We start from the raw sequence: 20,519 nt of genomic DNA, 5'->3' as shown, positions 1-20,519 counted from the left end.
GCATATTCACTAACAAGAGCTAACAAGTTCAATAACATGAAAATTTATCAGGAGGTGACACACGCCTTTAAATCCCAGTACCCAGGAGGCAGAGGCAGGCAGATCAGTTTGAGGTTAGCCTGGTCTACAGAATGAGTTCCAGGATGGTGAGGCTATCCAGAAAGACCCTGTCTCAGACAGAAGGGAGAAAGAGAAAGGGAAGGTGGGAGAGAGGGGGTGAGGGAGGCAGGCATGCAGGGGGAGGATGGGAAAATCTAAGGCTCTGTGAGATAAATAATGGTAACTGGTATATTTATTTTCTAATATCTGGACACCACAGACCAGGCCCAGCAACACACCAGTCAACTAACTTACCTAGCATCATAGACAAGTACTGAAAACCAGAAACAGGAATCCAAGAAGGCTGCAGGCAGGTTTAAGACCCTGAACAATAAATGTATAAGCCATACAAACAGTCCTAAGTAAAACACATTGCTTCAATTCAACTATCGACTTCTAACTAAAAACAAAAGGATGAGAAGAACAGAGCAAAACAATAACCATGACACCTGAGCGTGACGGAGAAACAAGCTGCTCTCCAGTAGAAGAGTTGCCTTAAGGTTCACATCTACCAGAAACATCTCAGAGAACCAATTAACAGCAGGAGAAATTATTCAAAGGCAACGTTTAAAACGATTTGGGAAAATTATTAGCAAGCACCATTAGGATAATTATCACAACTCCTCTGCTCAGCAACAGCTGGTTAATCAACCTAAATTAGCACATTTACATATTAGCAAATTTATGCCTTTCTATAACTGAGCTTCATGTTCTCCATCTCTTTTTACATCACTCCACTGCCCTACTTGTTTAAAATAATTCTGCTTCTTCAGATTATACGTGATCCCAAAAAACACAATTTTATCATGCATTTTATAAAATGTACTAGGAAAATCTAAGAAGAGTACACTATTATCTTTACAGGTATTTTATCTGTGTGGCGACGTGTGCATACAAGTATGTGGGGGGATTATAATGCTCTCACCTGCGTGTACATGTGTGTAGAGACCAAAGGTTAAGCTGAAGTGACATCTAGAATTGCTGTCCACTTTGTGTTTTGAGACAGGGTCTCGCACTGGACCTGGAGAACAATGTTTCTGCTAGATGGACTGGGCAGCAAACGACAAGTTCCACCTGTTCTGTTTGTCTTTATCCCACGATAGTGCAGGAGTTACAGGCAGCACATCAGGTATTAAAGTGAATGAGCCCTGGGTATCTGACCTCAGGTCTGCATGCTTGAGCAGCAAGCAATTTACCCACTAAGCCATCTTCCCAGGTCAAGATCCTTTGTTAAGGTAAATTTCTTTTCCTTCAATGCTACTAAAAAGTAATGGTGATCAGTTCTATAATAAACTATATATTATGCATTAGATCCACTAATACACACACACACACTCCAAAATTGCCTCTTCATTAATTACTCTAAAGGAATAATCCAGCTCTTCTATCCAAGCTTGCTCTGCTAGAAACTTTAAGCGATACAGTGGAAAATAGCCCAAGTATAAAGAGCTGCTTGTGAGAGCCCCCCAAAAAGTATCAGTAAGTCTCACTTTCGTTTAAAAAGAAATGGGGGGGGAGCAGAAAAAATCATAATGTCTGTTCTAGTTTGTTGTCTGTTGCTGTGGTAAAAACCAACTTAGAAAGGAAAGGGTTTCTTTCTTCTTACAGGTTACAATCTATCACCTAAGGAAGCCAAGGCAGAAGAAGCTCACACAAGAACCTGGAGGAATGTAGCTTACTGGCTTGCTTCCTCTGCCTTGTCCTTTCTGACAGAGCCCAGGCACACCTACCTAGGGACAGCATCACCCACAGTACGCTGGGTTGTCACATATTAACGAGCAAGAAAATGCCCCACAGATACACCCACACACCATCTGATCAAGACAACTCATCAACTGAGGTTTCCTCTTCCAGAGTGATTTCTCACAGACTCCAGTTTGTGTCAGGCTGACAAAATTAACCTGTGCAAATGTTCAAAAAGAAAGATTGAAGAAAGTTTGGGGTTTTAAGGAAAAGGTCATTTCGTTTGTATAAAGAACGGCATCTCCATTTACGAAACGAATATTTACTGAAAACTTACTATGACTGGCACAGAGAATAAAGCAGTAACTAGCCATAATTAAAGGCTCTACTCACACAGCTAACATTGCAATGGGGAAGAAAATAATCACATAAATTTTCAGTATTAATAAGTAATATAGAGAAAATTAGACTAATGTAGCACTAATTCTAATTGATCTTAAAAATAAAAACACATATTTAGATATAGGGGTAAATGCTGAAAGATCATAGAAACAGAACAGACAGCCACTAGAGAGTTCTTACCTCTACCAATGCTCAGATCGAATAGGGTATCCTGTCTCTACAAGTCCTCAGACTGGATGCCATCTCTACAAAACCTCAAACTACATTAAGAGCTCCCGTCTCCTCCTCATGTTTCTCTCTCAGCCCAGCCATATCCACCTCCCTAGTGCTGGGACTAAAGGCATGTGATCCCAAATGCTGGAACCACCTTTGTGGTATGCTGTTTCTCTTTTAGACAGATTCAATCTCAAGTAGCCCAGGGTGGCCTTGAATTCCCAGGTGTCCGTCTTCCTCTACCCAGTGCTGGGATTAAATGTGTGTGCCACCACTGTCTGGCCTCTCTATGGCTAACTAGTGGCCAGCTCTACACTCTGACTCTGATTGTCAGACAAACTTCATTAAATCACAAAGTATCACTACAGAGGGGAAGATGGGCAGTGGTGGCACACGCCTTTAATCCTATCATTCAGGAGGCAGAGGCAGGCAGATCTCTGTGAGTCTGAAGCCAGCCTGGTCTACAAAAGCTAGTTCCAGGAAAGGCACCAAAGCTATACAGAAAATCCTGTCTCCAAAAAACCAAAAAAAAAAAAAAAAGAGAGAGAAAGAGGGGACACCTAGCAGAGGTGATGCACACCTTTAATCGCAGCATGGAGAAGGCAGAGGTGATGCACACCTTTAATCGCAGCATGGAGGAGGCAGAGGCAGGCAGATCTAAGTAAGTTTGAGCCCAGCCTGGTCTACAGAGCTGGTTCCAGGACAGTCAGAGATACACAGAGAAACCCTGACTCAAAAAAAACAACACACACACACAGGAATGCAGGGTTACTGTTTTAGCTAAGATATGAATACTAGAAATGAGGATGCAAGCCTAACAATGGTCTGAGAAAAAGCACTCTTCAGGCAAAAGAGCACACACAAGCAGCATACACACTTGTCAACTATAACTCATGTTTGATATTTCTAATACTAAACATAAATATCAAAATCCTAGTGTGATGGCACCAAAATGGTGGAGAAACAAGTGTAGATGGTTTTAGTCCAAGGTATGAGCACACTTGAGAATTGTGCAAGCATCAAAATAAATCAAGTAGGAAAGGACTTTAAATTATCTGATTCATAATAATACAAGGTTTGGGACATGGATGATAAAGTCAATTTGTTAACATGAACCACAGAAGAGGAAAAGGGAAGGCTCTTCCAAGGAGTCTCAAAGATGAGATTCGTGAAAAATCTGTTATTCGTGATGTTTAAAAGATTTTAAGTGGAGGAATGAGTGCTCTTAGGGGTGAGAGATGGGGATAAGAAGGTCAGGTGCACTGCAATGCCAGTGAGGAACTAGAAGGTAACAAGCATAAAGAGAAGCATGGGGCTATGGATGCCAACATTTACAGTGGGAGGGAAGCATCCTGAAAGGTACAGCCTTTATGAGTAGCAGAGTCAGCGTGTTGGCATGTCTGCTGTGTATCCTTAAGTGACGGAGGGGAAGCCACTCACACATGCAAGATCTGCAATACTAAACACTCACTGTTTTCCTAATTTTAAAATTGTGATTCTCTGAAAAATAAAATTTTATGTTGTTTTCAGGGACATAGCTGTTAACAGAGGTATTTATAGACCAGCCATTTATGTTGTTATCAATAATTTTATTTGCTCCAACATGAAATTGTAGTAGGGAGGCCACTAGTTAGTTCCTGGCTGCTCAGCAGCTTAGACCTGAAATAATCACACAGAAACTATATTAATTAAATCACTGCTTGGCCCATTAGTGCTAGTTTCTAATTGGCTAACTCTTACATGTTAACTTAACCCATTTCTATTAATCTGTGTATCGCCACGTGGCTGTGGCTTACCGGCTAAAGTTTGGTCTGGCTCCAGCAGGGCTACATGGCTTCTCTCTGACTCTGCCTCCTTTCTCCCAGCATGCCATTTAGTTTTCCCCACCTACCTAAGATCTGCCCTATCAACAGGCCAAGGTAGTTTATTAACCAACAGTATTCACAGCATACTTTTCTGTTTAAATAAAAAAAAAAATCCCACATCATAGAATGATCTGCTTTAGCAAAGTGCTGACCACATATGAATTTTAATGACTGAAAAGTAAACTGAGGTGAAAAATGTTCCTACCACAAGCCATTAAAACAGCATGCTCTTCAGCTCACACTGCTGCACTACTAATTCAAGTGCACTGAATTGTTATGTTTTTAAAACACCAATGCTTACATACATACCCGTCAAATATGGTTGGTTTAGGTATTTCTAATTCTCAAACATAAAATGAATAACAAAATCCTAATGTGATGGCACCAAAATGAATAGAGGAATACAAGTGTGATGGCTTTAGTCCAAAACTGGCAAAAAAAAAAAAATACCACACATAAGTATGTGTGTATATACACACACCAGTTGTTTTACGTTAGTGTTTAGAAATCCATAATATGCAATTACTAAAGCTTTTCAATTAATTACAAATAATTCATTTTTAGTAATGTATAAAAGTTCTATATTTCTTTATTAATTTTCTTTCTTGTTTAGTTCACTGATTTGTCCTGTTTTAAGAAGTGGGGGCAGGATCTTATGATGTTGACTAAGCTGACCCCAAAATCCTAGACTCAAGCAAACTTCCCAACTCAGTCTCCTTGCTGCTGAGACGACAGGCAGTGTCTGGATTACAGTTTTCATTTTGTGAGAAGGGTTACATGTATGTATGTGTATGAGCATATGTGTGCAGGTACAAGTGTACCATGTGTAGAGGCCAGAGGATAACATCCTGGGTCTTCCTCAGTTGCTCTCCACCTTATCTACTTTGAGACAAAATCTCACTGCACCCAGAGCTCACCCACCCATCAAACCACAGGGATCCTCCCTTTTCTGCCTCCCATGTGCTGGAAGTGGAAAGCAGATGAAGTTCTGGGGGAGGGTGCACTGTTGACATGGGTATGGCCTGGTCAAAGAGGCCAACGCCTCAGACTCAAAGGCATGGAAAGGCCTCACTCTGGTCAGGGTATGAATGTACAGGAAAGGCTGACCATCCACTGAGAGAGTAAGTGTAAAAAGCTCCCACTACAGTTTCTTCCTCTCCAGGATGACACTGTTCCGCTGCAGAATCCCTACCAATATCAGGTGACCCAGCCCCTCACTGGTTGCCATACAACACTGTGTATCTGGGCTACTAGTGCATCTCTACCTGAGCACGCAGCTCACTGAATCCAAATTTATGTCCCTGGTATCTGTCTTTACGGTCTTCTCTCCCAGTCAGGTTCCCAGGACCCAGCTGTACAGGCCTCAGCAACTGGGATTACAAGCAAACATGATGGCATCCAGCTTTGTATATGGGTGCATGGATCCAAATTCGGATTCCCATGACTGTGTGGCAAGTACTTTACCAAGCGAGCCGTCACCCCAGCCTCTGGCTTGAATTTTTAAAAATAATGATTTTTGTTAGCAATCTGTGAAGAGTAGAAAATCATAACAGAAGAAGAGCACTAATTCAGGGGTTTACTACTGCTTTGATTTTTAAAATGTCTCTAAATAAAATCCCTTAAATTTAACAGTTCATAAATTTCTTAATCTCTTTAAATGTTGATGAAAAGCTAACTTTCTCATTGTGCCACACAAATCAACAGTTAAGCCCACTAATTTTTACATTAACTCAAAACTAATTAAGTGGAACTGTCTTAGAAAAAAATTTAGAAAGTTTCTTTTACTAAATTTTTCTCAAAATGGTTTCACTTGAGTACTTCTGAGAGAAAATGGTGCAAAATTCATTTTTAGTCAATATGTAAAACTAACATGTATTTCCAGAGAAAAGTTAGTAAAATACTGGCTCAAATTTCATTCCTGTATTTTGTTTTTCTTTTTGTTTTACATTTTTAGGTTTCTTTCTTTTTGAGAGCATGGTTTTGCCTTATGTGTGTCTATGCACGATGTGCATGCCTGGTACCTTCTGGGGTCCAAAGAGAGTGTAAGATCCCCTGGAACTGGAGTTACAAATGGGTTTGAATCACTATGTGAGTGCTGGGAACCAAACTCAGATCCTCTAGAAGAACAAGTGCTCTTAGCCACTAGCCAACTCTCCAACCCCCATTTTGCTTTTTGAAATGTGGTCTTGTGTAACTCAGGCTGGCCTGGAACTTACTACATAGCTAAAATGACCTTAAACTTCTGATCCTTTTGTCTCTACCTTGGGAACTCTAGGATTAAAAGTGTGAATCTCTACACCAGGTTTTATCTGGTCCTAGAAATCAAGCTCGGACTTGACACATGCTAGGCCAGTGTTTTAGCAACTAAACTATATCCACCACATTCCCTGTATATTTTTATAATTCAGGAATTTGATATTTATTGAATGTGATGTTTTTAACAGAAAGATTATAGTGTTCCCTCAAGGAACCTATGCATGAGAAAATTAAGAGTACAAAATAAGATTATTACAAGGAGTTGATATATGCGATATAAAATGTAATTTTAAGATGGGTGTTATGATGCACACCTTTAATCCCAGCATTTGGGCTGGGCTAGACAGAAAAGCCCAGTCTCAAAACAAAACAAAAGAACAAAATTAAAAGTGATTTCCACGTGTACTCAGATAAATTTGTTGGCACTGTAAGGACTGAATACAATAATTTTGTGTGCATACTACAAGTACACAAACACAGAGTGAATGGAGCACTACAAAAAAACTTATGCTGTCTTCCTTTCTACTCACAAACTAAATGCAGATTTATTGGAAGTTATAAAACTATAAGGAAGACAATAATGGGCAAACAAATTACTAAATATTCTTTTTTTAAAAAATATTTATTTATTATGTATACAATATTCTATCTACATGTACGCCTGCAGACCAGAAGAGGGCACCAAACCTCATTACAGATGGTTGTGAGCCACCATGTAGTTGCTGGGAATTGAACTCAGGACCTTTGGAAGAGCAGGCTATGCTCTTAAATGCTGAGCCATCTCTCCAGCCCCTAAATATTCTTTCAATGGAATGTTGATCCCTCCAGAAATTACTTAAATTAGTAATGGTACTGAATTTTTTCTTTCTTACTATTTTAAACTTGGTAAAGATGGATTCAATGTACAGAAAACTGAGAATGCTTCAAATAGTCTCAAAAGAGATACAAATTATGTCTACTGGAATGGAACAATTGAGGTCAAAAGAGATACAAATCCTGTCCACGGGAATGGAACAATTTGCATCAAGTTGCATGTGTTTTAGTGTCACAAATGAAGATGTTTTGGGTTTCTGGAGCAGTTTAACATCTGACAGCCAACATGTCAACTTGATGAGACCTGAGATCAACTGAAAGCTAAACCTCTGGGTGTACCTGTGAGGTGTTTGCTTGACTGAATTATTGACGTGGAACCCCACTCTAAATGTGCGAAGACCTTTCAAGGTGGCCCAGATGTAAGGGGGTCCAAGAGACAAGCTTTGTTTTTTGCATACTTGCCTTCATGTCTCACTGTCCTGTTCATCTAAGGAGTTCATTTATCCTTTCACTGCTACTGCTATTGCCATTCTTCACTAACATCTGAATTTCCAACTTGAACAGAAGACCAGTGACTCTCTAAGAATTTCCCAAACCTTTTGGGACAAACTGGGACTGGCAACTAAAGCACTCAGCCTTGTGAACTGAGAAGCCATCGGTTCTCAGGCTCTCCAATATGAAGACAACATACTGTACTACCTAGACAGAATTGTGTAAGCCCTTCTAAAAGTCCCTTTTTATTAGATATTTGTTCTAACAGTCCTATTCCTTTAACTAATATAACCCTTAAAGGATTCCTTCTTTGAGTTAAATATATCTTGATGTGTTCAACCAGTAGTTTTGTGAAAGTCATGCTTATACCCTCTTTTAAAATGAATGTGAACCCTACCTTTCCTCAAAAAGATAGAAGGAAAGATATGTCCACAACTGATTACAGTCGTACTGAGATCTGGGGTACAGTATAGGAATACTAAAGTATAGTATAGGTCACACTGAGAATTAAAAGAATCATTTTAGCTCCAGGAGGCTTGGGAAAGCCTTCATCTAACAGGCTTGTCCAGCCTTCTGACATTACAATATGGCATTGTCCTCTACAAAGTTCATACTCAAGAGCCATGCTACAGAAGAAGAAAAGTCACACAAAAATCTCATAATGGGGACTGGCTAAATGGCTCAGCAGGTAAAGGCCTTTCCTGCTCAACAATGAAAACCTACTTGACAACCTTAGTTTGATCCCTATAACCCATACAAAGGTAGAAGCAAAGAATCAACTTCCACAGTTATGTTCTGACTTCTGCACACATCTTTGGCATGTGTACTATACACATAACACACTCAGACAACACACACAGTAATAATAATAATGAATAAAATTTAAAAACTAAGTGAATTTTGAGTGTCACACAGTAAAGGAACAGAATAATGACAATTATTAACTTTTAAGTTAGATAGCAAAATATTATATGGTGGACTAAAAACAAATCAATATTATTAAGCTATTTTCAACTTTTTCAGGGCAAGTCTGAAAAATCAGAAACAGAACACCATGTAGAACAAACATATCACCATCTAGAATTTCTTCATAAAATTACAAAATTGTAACTTAAGTAACTTTTCTAACAGCTCATCTGTTGGCTGAACTACTAGAAAAGCTGATTACCAACAGAGGCAACTCAATTATGATTGACTATATCAGCCCAAGAAATTCAAACCCAAAAAATTCAAGCCCAGAAATATGAACTAACTTAATTCCATTTTGGGAAAACAGCTGTTTGAAGAGTTGAGTTAATATCAGTAGTTAGTCTAAAAAAACTAAGCAATAATGTTCCTTCCCTCGATGAATGGCTATGTGTAACCAGTAAGTTTCAGATTCAGATTCTGAGTTTAGAGGAGATGAAGTCTTGGCCCCTATGAGGGATGTGCATTGCACATCTACAGGACAAAATGTTCACAAATAACTTAAATAAGCATTAATTGAGTACAATCCAAAGTAGAATTTACCATAACTATATCATAACTGATTTAGGCAAAAATATGTGCAGAAAAAGGTTTGGTTGGACATATTTTAGTTTCTACTATTGAACACTAAAATGCTTTGGTAAGTTAGTTTGTTATAAAATTGGTACTTTGAAAGCAACTTAACCTACAATTACAAACCAAAGTAGTTTATAAAGTCATTTGAATGGTTAGTATTCCTAGAGCCACATGTAGTCATAAGCTACTGTATATACTTCCCAAGCTATCGAATCTTAAGGAGATTTTCTTTCCCATGAAAATTTGTAATGAAAATAATTTCAAACTCAACCTTCAGGCTCAGGGCAGTATTGTTCAGACCATAATGCATGTGCAAAGTGAGTTCCATATAATAAATATCATTTAACTGTGTAATGAGGTGCTTCCAACAATGTTTCAATGAGAAGTAGTTAACATGTAATATAATGATATTAAAAGGCAAATATAAATAAGAAAATCTAGTAACTATATAAATACAAATAGCAAAATTTGATCAATTAAGATAATATACTTGGAGCTCAGGATACAGTTTGATGCACCTGCCTGGCATGCACAGAGCCCTGGGTTTCCAATCGCCACTTCAAAAGACGATTATGCTTGTAACCTGTTATCAATAACTGAAAACCTATCTGAATGAAGTTGCCTTTTACAAACTGAAATTTCTGAATTCTCATAGACCAGCATTGATAGATAAGTGTTTACACTATATTTTATGACATGGAATATTAACTTTGAACTACAATTGAAAATAGTTATTTTAGCTCATAAAATTTTTCATTATTTTTGCTGACAGACCCCAATTACAGATTTTTTAAATAAGTAAAATGAGTGGCTGAAACATGTTTCCTGGAAAATTATACTGATGATTTTTGTACCTTATTTCTCAACTAAAATTGGTTTCCCAGCAACTCAGCAAACTCAATTTTTTAGGGTAATCAGTTTAAAAATATGAAGTTATCCATGACATCGTTAGGTCACAGTCATCAGTAAACATCATTCCTTTAAATCTATAAACTTAGAACTAAACTCTAACCTCACTGCATCCATTACTATCTTGAGTCAGATGATCACCACTTCTGGCTTACTGTAGCATGCCTCCCACACTCACACACAGACACACAGGTCTCTTGTATTACTATTGTACCCCTCACTGGTCTCCTGGTTTACTGGAACACTCTCTCACTGGCCACCTGGTAAAATGGAACAACACCCCCCGCCCCCCAGTCTCCTGGCTTACTAGAACACCCCCTTCCTGGAGCACTCCCTCACCAGTTTCCTAGCTAACTGAGGTACCTCCTCCCTGGTCTCCTGGCTAACTGGAGCACTCCCTCACTGGTCTTGTGGTTTACTGGAGCACCATATCACTGGTCTCTTGACTTCCTTTTTTTGCTTCTTAATACTTATTTTCAATCTGGACTTCCTTCAAAAGTCAAGCCAGATCCTCTCACTCCTCAGCCATAAGTTCTTCGTGGTTTCTAACCTCACTCAGCAAAAGCCAAAGCCCTTGTCATTGGATCACATGGAAGCACATGATCTGTTCTCCACCCCCAGTACACTTCTTCTGACTTGCTCATATTCTTCCACCAGCTCATTTAATTTGAGCTACGCTATTTGTGTTTCTTTCAGCTTTCTTTTTAATTCTATGACATAGCCTTTATTTAACTTGTTCTTCCATTGTCTAATATGTTCCCAGATACACATACTATTGCTCCTTTACATTCTTCAGTGTCTGCTCATACTTCACCTTCTCACAAAGGCCACCTGTAGACAGCAATTATTATTTCACATTGTATTCTACCTCTCTACCTACAGGTTCTAAAACAGTACCTGAAAATATCTACTCACTAAGCATACAAACCAACAAAAAGTACTGAACTGTTTCCTGTGAGTAATGTTGCAATCATTTTTCCTTACATATACTACACACACACACATATATATATATATATAAAACATTGACTTACCATTGCACTAAGTGTTTCTTCCCAATCAGGCCTCTCTCGAGGGTGAACATTTCTATGTAGCTCTGGAACAAAATCATCTTCTTCAGACTGTATTGAGGGCTTCATTTTCCTAGAGAAAGAAACAGAGAGACTTTTATAAGAATTTCCATTTCAACAAAAACTGTCACAATGAACACAATCCAAAAGGCAGTAAAAAAATACATTCAGATTTTAAATTTAACTCAAAAAACGTGAGTGGTCGATGGTGATCCTTAATTTCTACTCTGGCTTCCAGAGATCTACCCTGATATACCAAACACCTGCTTCCTACTCCAGAAAATAACTATAATAATTATTATACAAGGCCTGATTACATCTATTCAACATAATGTGAACCTTGAAAATGATCTGTTACAGAAATCATTTACTCTGAAACTGTGTCTACAGACTGTGCTAAGCATTAGTAAACCTTCATAAGGGGTCTGGGAAGATGCATGATGAATGATGAGGCTTGTTAAGGGCTTACTGGACAAGCACAAGGACCTGAGCAGCCAAGACTGTATGTAATACACTTTCATGTACACACATACAACACCACTAACACAAAAGTCCCTGTGGAAATTCCCCTCAAATCAATATATTAATGGTTATGTGCTCAAAGATGTCAACAAAGCCATTCAAAATGAAGGTTAAGAAAAAAAAGAAAGAAAATCAGCTGAGAACTGAGTAACTCGTCAGCAGCCCAGCAATGCTGAAGAAACAAGGGACAAGATGGCAACACTATGTGCTCTAAGCTCTTGACTGAGACTCCAAGAAAGCCATGTCTCAGAACTGAGCCCGAGAGAACAAGAAGTAACACTATGGTTGTAACCAAGCCACACAGGGTCAGAAGTGCTAGGGAAAATACTCAATTTAGAAAATAAAAAAGTAAAACAAATAAAAACAAGATCTATTGAAAATTCCCCATCTACATTACATGATATCCAATAATAAATTAAGACGTAAACTTTAAAAAAAGTAAGTAAAAAGTCAAGGCAAACTCTCATCTAATTCAGATTTTTAAATTATCGAAAAAATAGAGGCAGTATGGTCCATTTGTAGAGTCTGCTCCAGATAAAGGAGTCTTTAAGCAGCATCACTCCTGGCCCAACAGGAAATGACAGATAAAGGGCCATCAAGATGATTTAGTTCTAACTCCCAGACCCACATGGTGGAAAGACATAACCTCCATGCATGTGCTATAGCATGTGTGCCCATGTACATATTACATACACAAATACAATAAATCAATAAAAATAATTAAAATTATAAGAGCTTTCTAAGGCAGATAGTCTACAAAATTGAAACTTTCCTAGAATGCATCAGATAAAAAGACTCAGGGCAGGCAACTAGAGTAAATTCTAGAGAAATGAAAAGTATGGGCTTTTTCATGATGAAACAGATCACAGGCAACTACTTGCCTAGGGCCAAGCAAGGGAAAGAGAGATAGACTAGCTGGTAAGAAGCATTTGCTTAATTTTTTATTAAGCTGCTTAAAATATTTATGGCTCATATATTCAGTGAAAATTAAAGAAAAACAGATAAAAGTGAAGATTTCAACAGGGGATTGGAGTATTGAGACACTCATGTTCACTCTAAGACTAAGAAATATATATGCAATTACAGATTCATTAGATGTGGGCCACAGAGATGGTTCAGTAGGTAAAGGTGCTTGCTGTCATGACTGATACCTGAGTTTGATCCCCAGAATCGGATGGAAAGAGAGAATCAACTTCTGAACATTGTTCTCTGACCTCTACACACAACCATGGAGGGTATGTGTTGTTAGAGCAATAAGAAAACAGATGAACACAAAAACAAAAAAGGTAGTTAAAAAAAATTTTCAAAAGGAATTCACTAGATATGTTTAAAAACAAACCTGACTGAATAGTTAACTAGAAAACAATCATCAAACTTGAAAAAAAAAAAAAAAGGAGAAGAAAATATAACACAAAAAAATGGCAAATGAGTCAGGTGGTGGTGTCACATGTCTTTAAATTTAGAGGCAGAGACAGGAGGATCTCTTTGAGTTCCAGGATAGCCAAGGGCAGCTAAGGCTACACAGAGAAACCTTGTCTCAAAAATATGTCAAATAATATAAGCTCTTACATATTTCTAAATTGATGATAAAAGTAAATGATGAGATAGAGAAAGGAACAAAATCAGCATTTTAAAAACAATGTCTGGAAAATTTTTTAACTAATAAAAGCCATCAAGCTCTCAACTCAAGCCAAAATTTAATTTTGAATTTTTATTTATTTTTAGTTTATGTGTGGGGATATTTTGCCTGTATGCATGAGCGCACATCATGTGCATGTAGTACCCGTGGAAGCCACAAAAAGCATCAGATCCCTGGGGACTGGTGCTACAGACTGTTGTGAGTTGTCATATGGATGCTGGGACTTGAACCAGAGTCCTCTGGAAGAGCAGCCAGTGCTCTTAAGTGCTGGGTCATCTCTCCAGTCCTCAAGCAGAACTTTTTAAAGCAAATTATGTATATCACAGCTGAACTACTAAATATAAAATTCTACAAGAAACTCAAAGTCAGTACAAAGGACAAACTGACTTCAAAGAAGCAAAAATAATACGAAAAAAGGTAAAGCAAGCATGAATCACTGTAATAAGGGAAAAAAACACTGTAACCTAGAATCTCCTACCTTTCAAAGTATCCATTTGAAAAAAAAAAAGCAGGTAAGATAAGCCATTTTCAAAACAAAACTGAATTTACCAAAAGGAAAGGAAACTAAGTGAACAAATTTGAGAACTATAGACACTAGAAAATAGAAAAGATTGACAGACTAACGGGTGAAGAATGCATAATTACAACCCCAGAATTTGGTGGGAATCATACATGATTCTAACAGTTAACATTTGGCACCCATCATAAATTTCAGGGGGGGGGCTATTTTAAGGAACACAGCTAACATAGTTCTTAAAGGTGAATCAGGAAAAACAGAGTATGTCTCTGGTAACACTATCTGAGGCCCTACTCAGTTTATTGCTGCCTCTTTTTTCAAGTTACAAAAAGAAAAATAAACAACATGAAATTAGAAAAAAAATAAAGATTGTAATTATTTGACATATACATAGATAATATGAAAGTCTCTATAATTTAAAATTATAAGAAGTTTAGCAAGATTCCTGGATAAATAGTCAATATGTAAAAATCAAGTATATTACTATATAATACTGTATGTTTACAATTATTTGTGCTCAAAATGTAACCAACACACATATTTTACTATATTTCATAAAGTAGGCTACTACAAAGTAAGAATTAGCACTGCCACTTGCACCAAATGAATAAATTTTTCAAATGTTCAGCAAGAAAAGCCACCACCCATTACATGATACATAATTCTATTCAGATGAAGTTCACAAAACAACAAAATTCATCTAAATGACACAAGAATAAAGGAAGAACAAGAAAATTGTGGAACACTAGAAAAGTTATCTTGATGAGGCTGTGTGTAACTGAATGTGTGGAAAGAGAGACAAACTGAAGACTTCACTATATGAACATTATATTGGAATAAAAGTATAAAATAAATGCTCACTATCAGACAGTAAAGATTAGTTTACTAGACATAAATGTGTTCACATATACTGTGTCTCATAATAATGAAATGGCTTCATAAAAACTTGGTATCTACATATTACAGGAACTCTTGTTCTCTGCTTTTAAATTATGAACAACTGTTTGCTCTTCACATGTTTGAGGGCAGCCTCACCTTTAACAGAACATTCCACTGCTTAAGAATTTTCAACTATGAAATCTAAAGTACCTAGAGCTATTTTTTTTACAAGCTTCTGTAAAATAATTTTAGTCTTGAACCTGTCTGTATACAGTAGAACAAAATGAGAAATTCCCTCAAAAAGAAAGGTATCAGTTAAACTGCCCTGCTGCTTCTCCTGAGAAAACTCTTCACATCTTTAACACACACTGTTTGTACCAGTTCCTGATGCAGGAAGTCTTTCTGTATATGTGTTGCTTTTATTGGTTCATGAATAAAGCTGTTTTGGCCAATGATTTAGCAGAGTTAAACAAGGTGGGAATTTCAAGTAGAGATTAAGAGAGAGAGAGTAGGCGAAGTCAGAGAGATGTCACACAGCTGTAGGAAAAAGATGTCTGAACCCCTTAACAGTAGGCCACAGACTCATGGTGATATACAGAATAATAGAAATGGGTTAATTTAAGATTTAAGAGCTAGCTAGAAATATGCTGAGTCGTTGGCCAGCCAGTATTGTTATTAATATAGTTTCTGTGTGAGTATTCGGGTCTAGGCAGCCAGGAAAAAAAAAAAAACAAGCAGCCTCCGTCTACAGGTTCCTGCTTCGACCTTGTAAAAATGCATGACCAGCAGTTCTGAAGTTCAACAGAGGTCCAGGTAGACTCCCTTCTGAAGAAAAAGACCGTATTACAGAGTCCAGACTAGCACCTCCATACTACTCCAGCCCAGATACTTCTTCTTGGTCCTGTGAATAAATTCCAAGCAGCAGCAGCGTTTTCTCTATCTCTTCTAACTTTCACAATTATTTATTTATTGTCCTTGATCAGGCCCTGGATCTGCTACAGATGAACCAGTAAGTCATTCCCTACTAAAGCTAACAGGGACCAGAAGCCTGTCTTAGGGTCTCAACATTCTCTGAGGTTTATACATAAGAGAATATGAGGGATAGGACAAGTGCTCTCTGTCAGAGATAACAGGTAACTTTGGAGTTTTAGGCAATTTTTTTCTATATAGACAAAATGTGTTTCACTTCCACTGATGAAGATGGCTCTGGGAGATAGCCTACACAGCAAATCTGATCACCTTGGCTCATCTCAGCTGTGGCTGAAGTAATTCAGTAGTAAGTCTGAAGCTCTGAGGCTTCTGTGTATTCTGTACACTTACGACTGAGACAAACTACACACATAGAGTATGAAATATCACTATCCCACCTTCGGAAGACACTAAGAGCTGTGACTGCAAAGCCTCTACATATAGGAGCCTGGGGCTGGAGAGTTAGCTCAGCAGTTAGAGTATACACTGTTCCTTCCAGACAATCCCAGTTCAGTTCCCAGCACCCACTTGGTAGATAAAAACAATCTGTAGCTCCAGTTCCAGGGGATCTGACCTCCACAGGCACTGCATACATTGGTTCAGACATACTTCCAGGCAAAACATCTACAGACATAAACTAAAAATAAACTAATGTTTTAAAATATACAGGATATCTGTTCTGGATAGTTTTTATAGATTAATACATGCTTAAATAAATTCAAAATATTCAAAATTCATAAGAAATTTTTAAAACAAAATTTGTAGCACTAATGGGGCTAGTTACATTGTTGAAAATGACATCCAGATTTTCTAAAGCTAGTTGTTGTCAGCCTATTCACTTCCAACTGAAAATGTCTGATGTTTTAATAGTCATTACAGTTTTAGCAACTAAAGTTCCCAGTCCAGTATCCCCACTACTGAATGGTACTATGTGCCCCACTGGCTTGGGGGAGCCCTCTATACCATCTCTAGGCTTCTCATCCTATGACTTTTCTTTACAACTCAGCACTACAGATTTCAACTACTATGGAGTTATTCCATAATATTCATTTACCCAAGTCATTTATGGTTTTCTCTTTCCTAAATCATTCCATGACTAAGTTAATCAGCCCAAATCAATTTACTTCAACATTTATTCACTTATTATACTGAATGTACAATTAGACTGAACTAATATCTTTATGGTATTATATAGTTTTATTCTGAACAAAGTATATTCTTAGTTTATTTCCTGACTTTTATGTTCTTTGGTAAAGTCTTATATTATACTGTTATTTTTGTTGTCATTTTTAAACATGTCTTAAAGAATCAAATTAGGTTGATTTGGGGCATCTTTTTAAATTTTATTACTTTTTTCTTCCATTATATCTTGTAACCTACTGGTATTTGACAGTTCAATATGCTATTATTAGATATTTTACAAAGAGAAAAAATGGAATGTGTTGCCACATCAATTGCTCTAGATATAGCAGTTTTCCTGGAAGCCCTACTTCCCAGTCTGAAGACAGCAAGGCAGCCACTCATATTCCCAGAAATTCAGCATGCTGAGCACCAAGCCTTTCAGAGAAGTTTCCAATCGAGGGCGTTAGGGGACTGGGGTGGGAGAAAAACAACTTTGGCACTGTGCTTTGCATTCCAGACTACATATATGTGAAGAAACAAATGTCTCTCCCCAGTCTGCAAAATTTCTGTAAGTTCAATAAAGGGAAAAGAATCCTGGACAAAATAAATCCTGGCTGACATCATCAGGCCAGACTGATCAATTTCAGGAAGACTAAAAGCAGATGGGATCATCCTGATTGGTAAACCAAAGTCTCACCTAAGGCAGGGATGAGACTGAACACACAGAAGGCAAAAGTATCCTACAAAGCTTTCCTTACCAAGCATGGAAAAGAGAAGAAAAGAGAGCCAAGACAGAAAAAAAACAGAAGGTAGAAGAAATTACTTTATTTAAAGTAATTATAACCGAATGAGAACATAGAAAAGAAAATGAATGATTGTCAAAGAAAGCAAATGAGCAACAGAACTTCCAAAGTGTCCAGGAAGGGTCATCTGTTCTTGTTAAGTTAATTTCCTTTTGAAGCACAGTCTATGTAGCCATGGCTAGACTGGACCTTGCTATGAAGACCTGCCCTCAAACTCACAGAGGTACCCTTAAGTGCTGTGATAAAAAGAATGTTCTATTTTTTTAAGGTTAACTATGGTACATTTATGAGTAAAAGTTTCAGTATGTCAGAGCTTTAATTTAATAAGTATGATAGTGTAATTAACTGAGAAACTTTGAGTTGACAAAGAATGTTATGGTTAGGGGGAATCTTAAGTGTCCTGCCTCCCCCCACTCCGTGTGTGTGTGTGTGTGTGTGTGTGTGTGTGTGTGTGTGCTGGGAATAAACCCAGGCATACTAGACAAGCATTCTAACACTAACCCATATGCTAACCTATATTTTTAACATAAACAATTTAATAAATCAAGAATTTTTAAACTATTTACACTGTTTTTATGCTCTAAGGCCTTTTTGAACATCAAAAACCTCATGCAGACAAGCATATACCTTTCTTATGAAAGGTTCACCTTGGGCACCAACCCAAAGGGCTGAATTACTGAAATACCAGGAAAGTCTTGCACTAGCATGCCTTGAGGTTAGGACAAATTTATTTCACAAATCGTAACAACAGAATAATGGATGAGCTCCAACATTGCATACATTTTCTGAGATTAGGGATGCTTACACGACACTCTCGTGATTATTATTCTAACACTGATAAGAATATGTTCACTAAAAACTGTATTTAATATTAAACAAATATTTTGAGGACCAAAACTGAACTTCAAAGCAACATAATTCTTTCTGGCAAAATATACATATTTTGGCATTTTGTATGAGATATTAAAATGAGATGCCTATAAAAAGTTCTATTTTATACAATGGACATGAGTGTAGAGCTGTAATTATTTGAATGGTTAGGTTTTAGTATTTTCTCTCCATCTTTCCCAGTTCATAAAAACTGATTGGTAATCTCAAAATCAAGAACTTCAGAAGACAAGAATGATAAAAATTGGGAACTGTCAAGTCTTCTAGTAATAAATAAATCACTCTAATACAAAAGTAAACCCATAGAAGAAATGAAGTCCCACTACCCAGTCCTACTTGCAGAATCATTCCAAGCAAGGCAGATGGGATAAGCCAGTCAAGCACATGAGATACAAGTTTCATAATGTTTAAGACCAATAGACCCTTCCTAGTCCACTCAGTAAGGTGTGTACACCACACTGTTCCGCTAAGTGGAGTAAGAAGTTTCTCTTCTCACTTAAAAACAATGGTCTAGAAGGCAGATACAAGTAGAGGTGCTTGAGGGACTCAAAATAGTGGGTTCATGGCTCCACCCTAGTGTTGGCTGCATATCTACACATCACTGATACAGAGAAACACCTCAAAGGAATTTCAAAACTGTGGTGCCTCTGAGAAGTTATTGCTTAAGTAGAGAGTAGCAGAATAGACCAGATAAATCGCAAACCTTTTCTACAATGAAACTCATTCATTACACTTGGACTCAAATCTTTGGATGTCTTTGCAACATGATAATGTTGGCTAAGTAGATCTAAGACATAAAACCCCACCTGGAAAACAATTTTTTTTAAAAATGACTATTTTATAAATGATGGAGGAAAGTCATTGGTTAAATAATAAAGAAACTGCCTAGGCCCATTTATAGGCCAGCCCTTAGGTGGGTGGAGTAAACAGACAGAATGCTGGGAGAAAGAAGCCGAGTCAAGGAGTCGCCATGATTCTCCCACTCCAGACAGATGCAGGTTAAGATTCTCCCTGGTAAGCCAGCTCGTGGTACTACACAGAATATTAGAAATGGGTTAGATCAATATGTAAGAGCTAGCCAATAAGAGGCCGGAACTAATGGGCCAGGCAGTGTTTAAAAGAATACAGTTTCCGTGTAATTATTTCGGGGCATAAGCTAGCCATGCGGGCGGCTGGGTGCCGGGGATGCAGCCCTGCCGCTCTTACTACAACAGAGTGGCACCCAACGTGCAAATGAACTCCATGTAAAACCTGAGAGGGCTTAAAAAGGAGAAAGAGAGAATTTAAGACAGCTTTTTGCTGTTTGTGGGTTGCGTGCGGCAAAGAAATTGTCCTGACTCAGCAGCAGGAAAAAACTGGCTGTTTTAAAATGCCGGCTTTCTGGGCTGCACTGCCATCGCAATCTCTGTCTGGCTCCTGCGGGAGACAGAGTCTTTGAATGGATCATTTGGAGTAAAGTGCTACTAAGGCTTGCTTGATGGCAATGTGGACTGCTGTGTGCCTGGAACTGTGTGTGGGTCAGGGGCACCAAATGGCTCTGAGGCAGGAGCGGCTCAACTCCGCCATACTAAACTGTGCTGGTCTCAGGCAGGAACTACCGTAATTACCATAATAACAGCGCAGTTAAGGTTTAGACTGAGCCGGACACAGGTGGTACCGTATTACCCCTACATGGTGCAACTTAAGTTTTTAAGAACTGCTTAACATTTTAAGAAATGCTCCTGAAAAAAAAAAAAATTACAGATTCACAATAAAACAGATTCAGACATAAAAGACCTCTATGGGTCACAGTGTTGGATGAATGTACGTAGGCTTGAGAGAGAAAAAATATATATA

General features: G+C 37.9%; 1 protein-coding gene across 3 annotated transcripts in view; it reads right to left on the bottom strand.

Moving 5' to 3' along the window:
* Positions 1–20,519, bottom strand: part of Arhgap32 (Rho GTPase activating protein 32) — a 227,892-nt gene that overhangs the window by 133,005 nt on the left and 74,368 nt on the right. For all 3 annotated transcript variants that reach the window (XM_057766589.1, XM_057766587.1, XM_057766588.1), the window contains exon 2: positions 11,309–11,417. In XM_057766589.1, coding sequence (XP_057622572.1) covers positions 11,309–11,413 — 105 coding nt within the window. In that variant the 5' untranslated portion in view covers positions 11,414–11,417. The remainder of the gene's footprint in view (positions 1–11,308; positions 11,418–20,519) is intronic.

The sequence above is a fragment of the Chionomys nivalis genome, chromosome 4 (genome assembly GCF_950005125.1).
Source record: "Chionomys nivalis chromosome 4, mChiNiv1.1, whole genome shotgun sequence".
Lineage (NCBI taxonomy): Eukaryota > Metazoa > Chordata > Mammalia > Rodentia > Cricetidae > Chionomys > Chionomys nivalis.
This window is presented reverse-complemented; position numbering and strand designations above follow the sequence as displayed.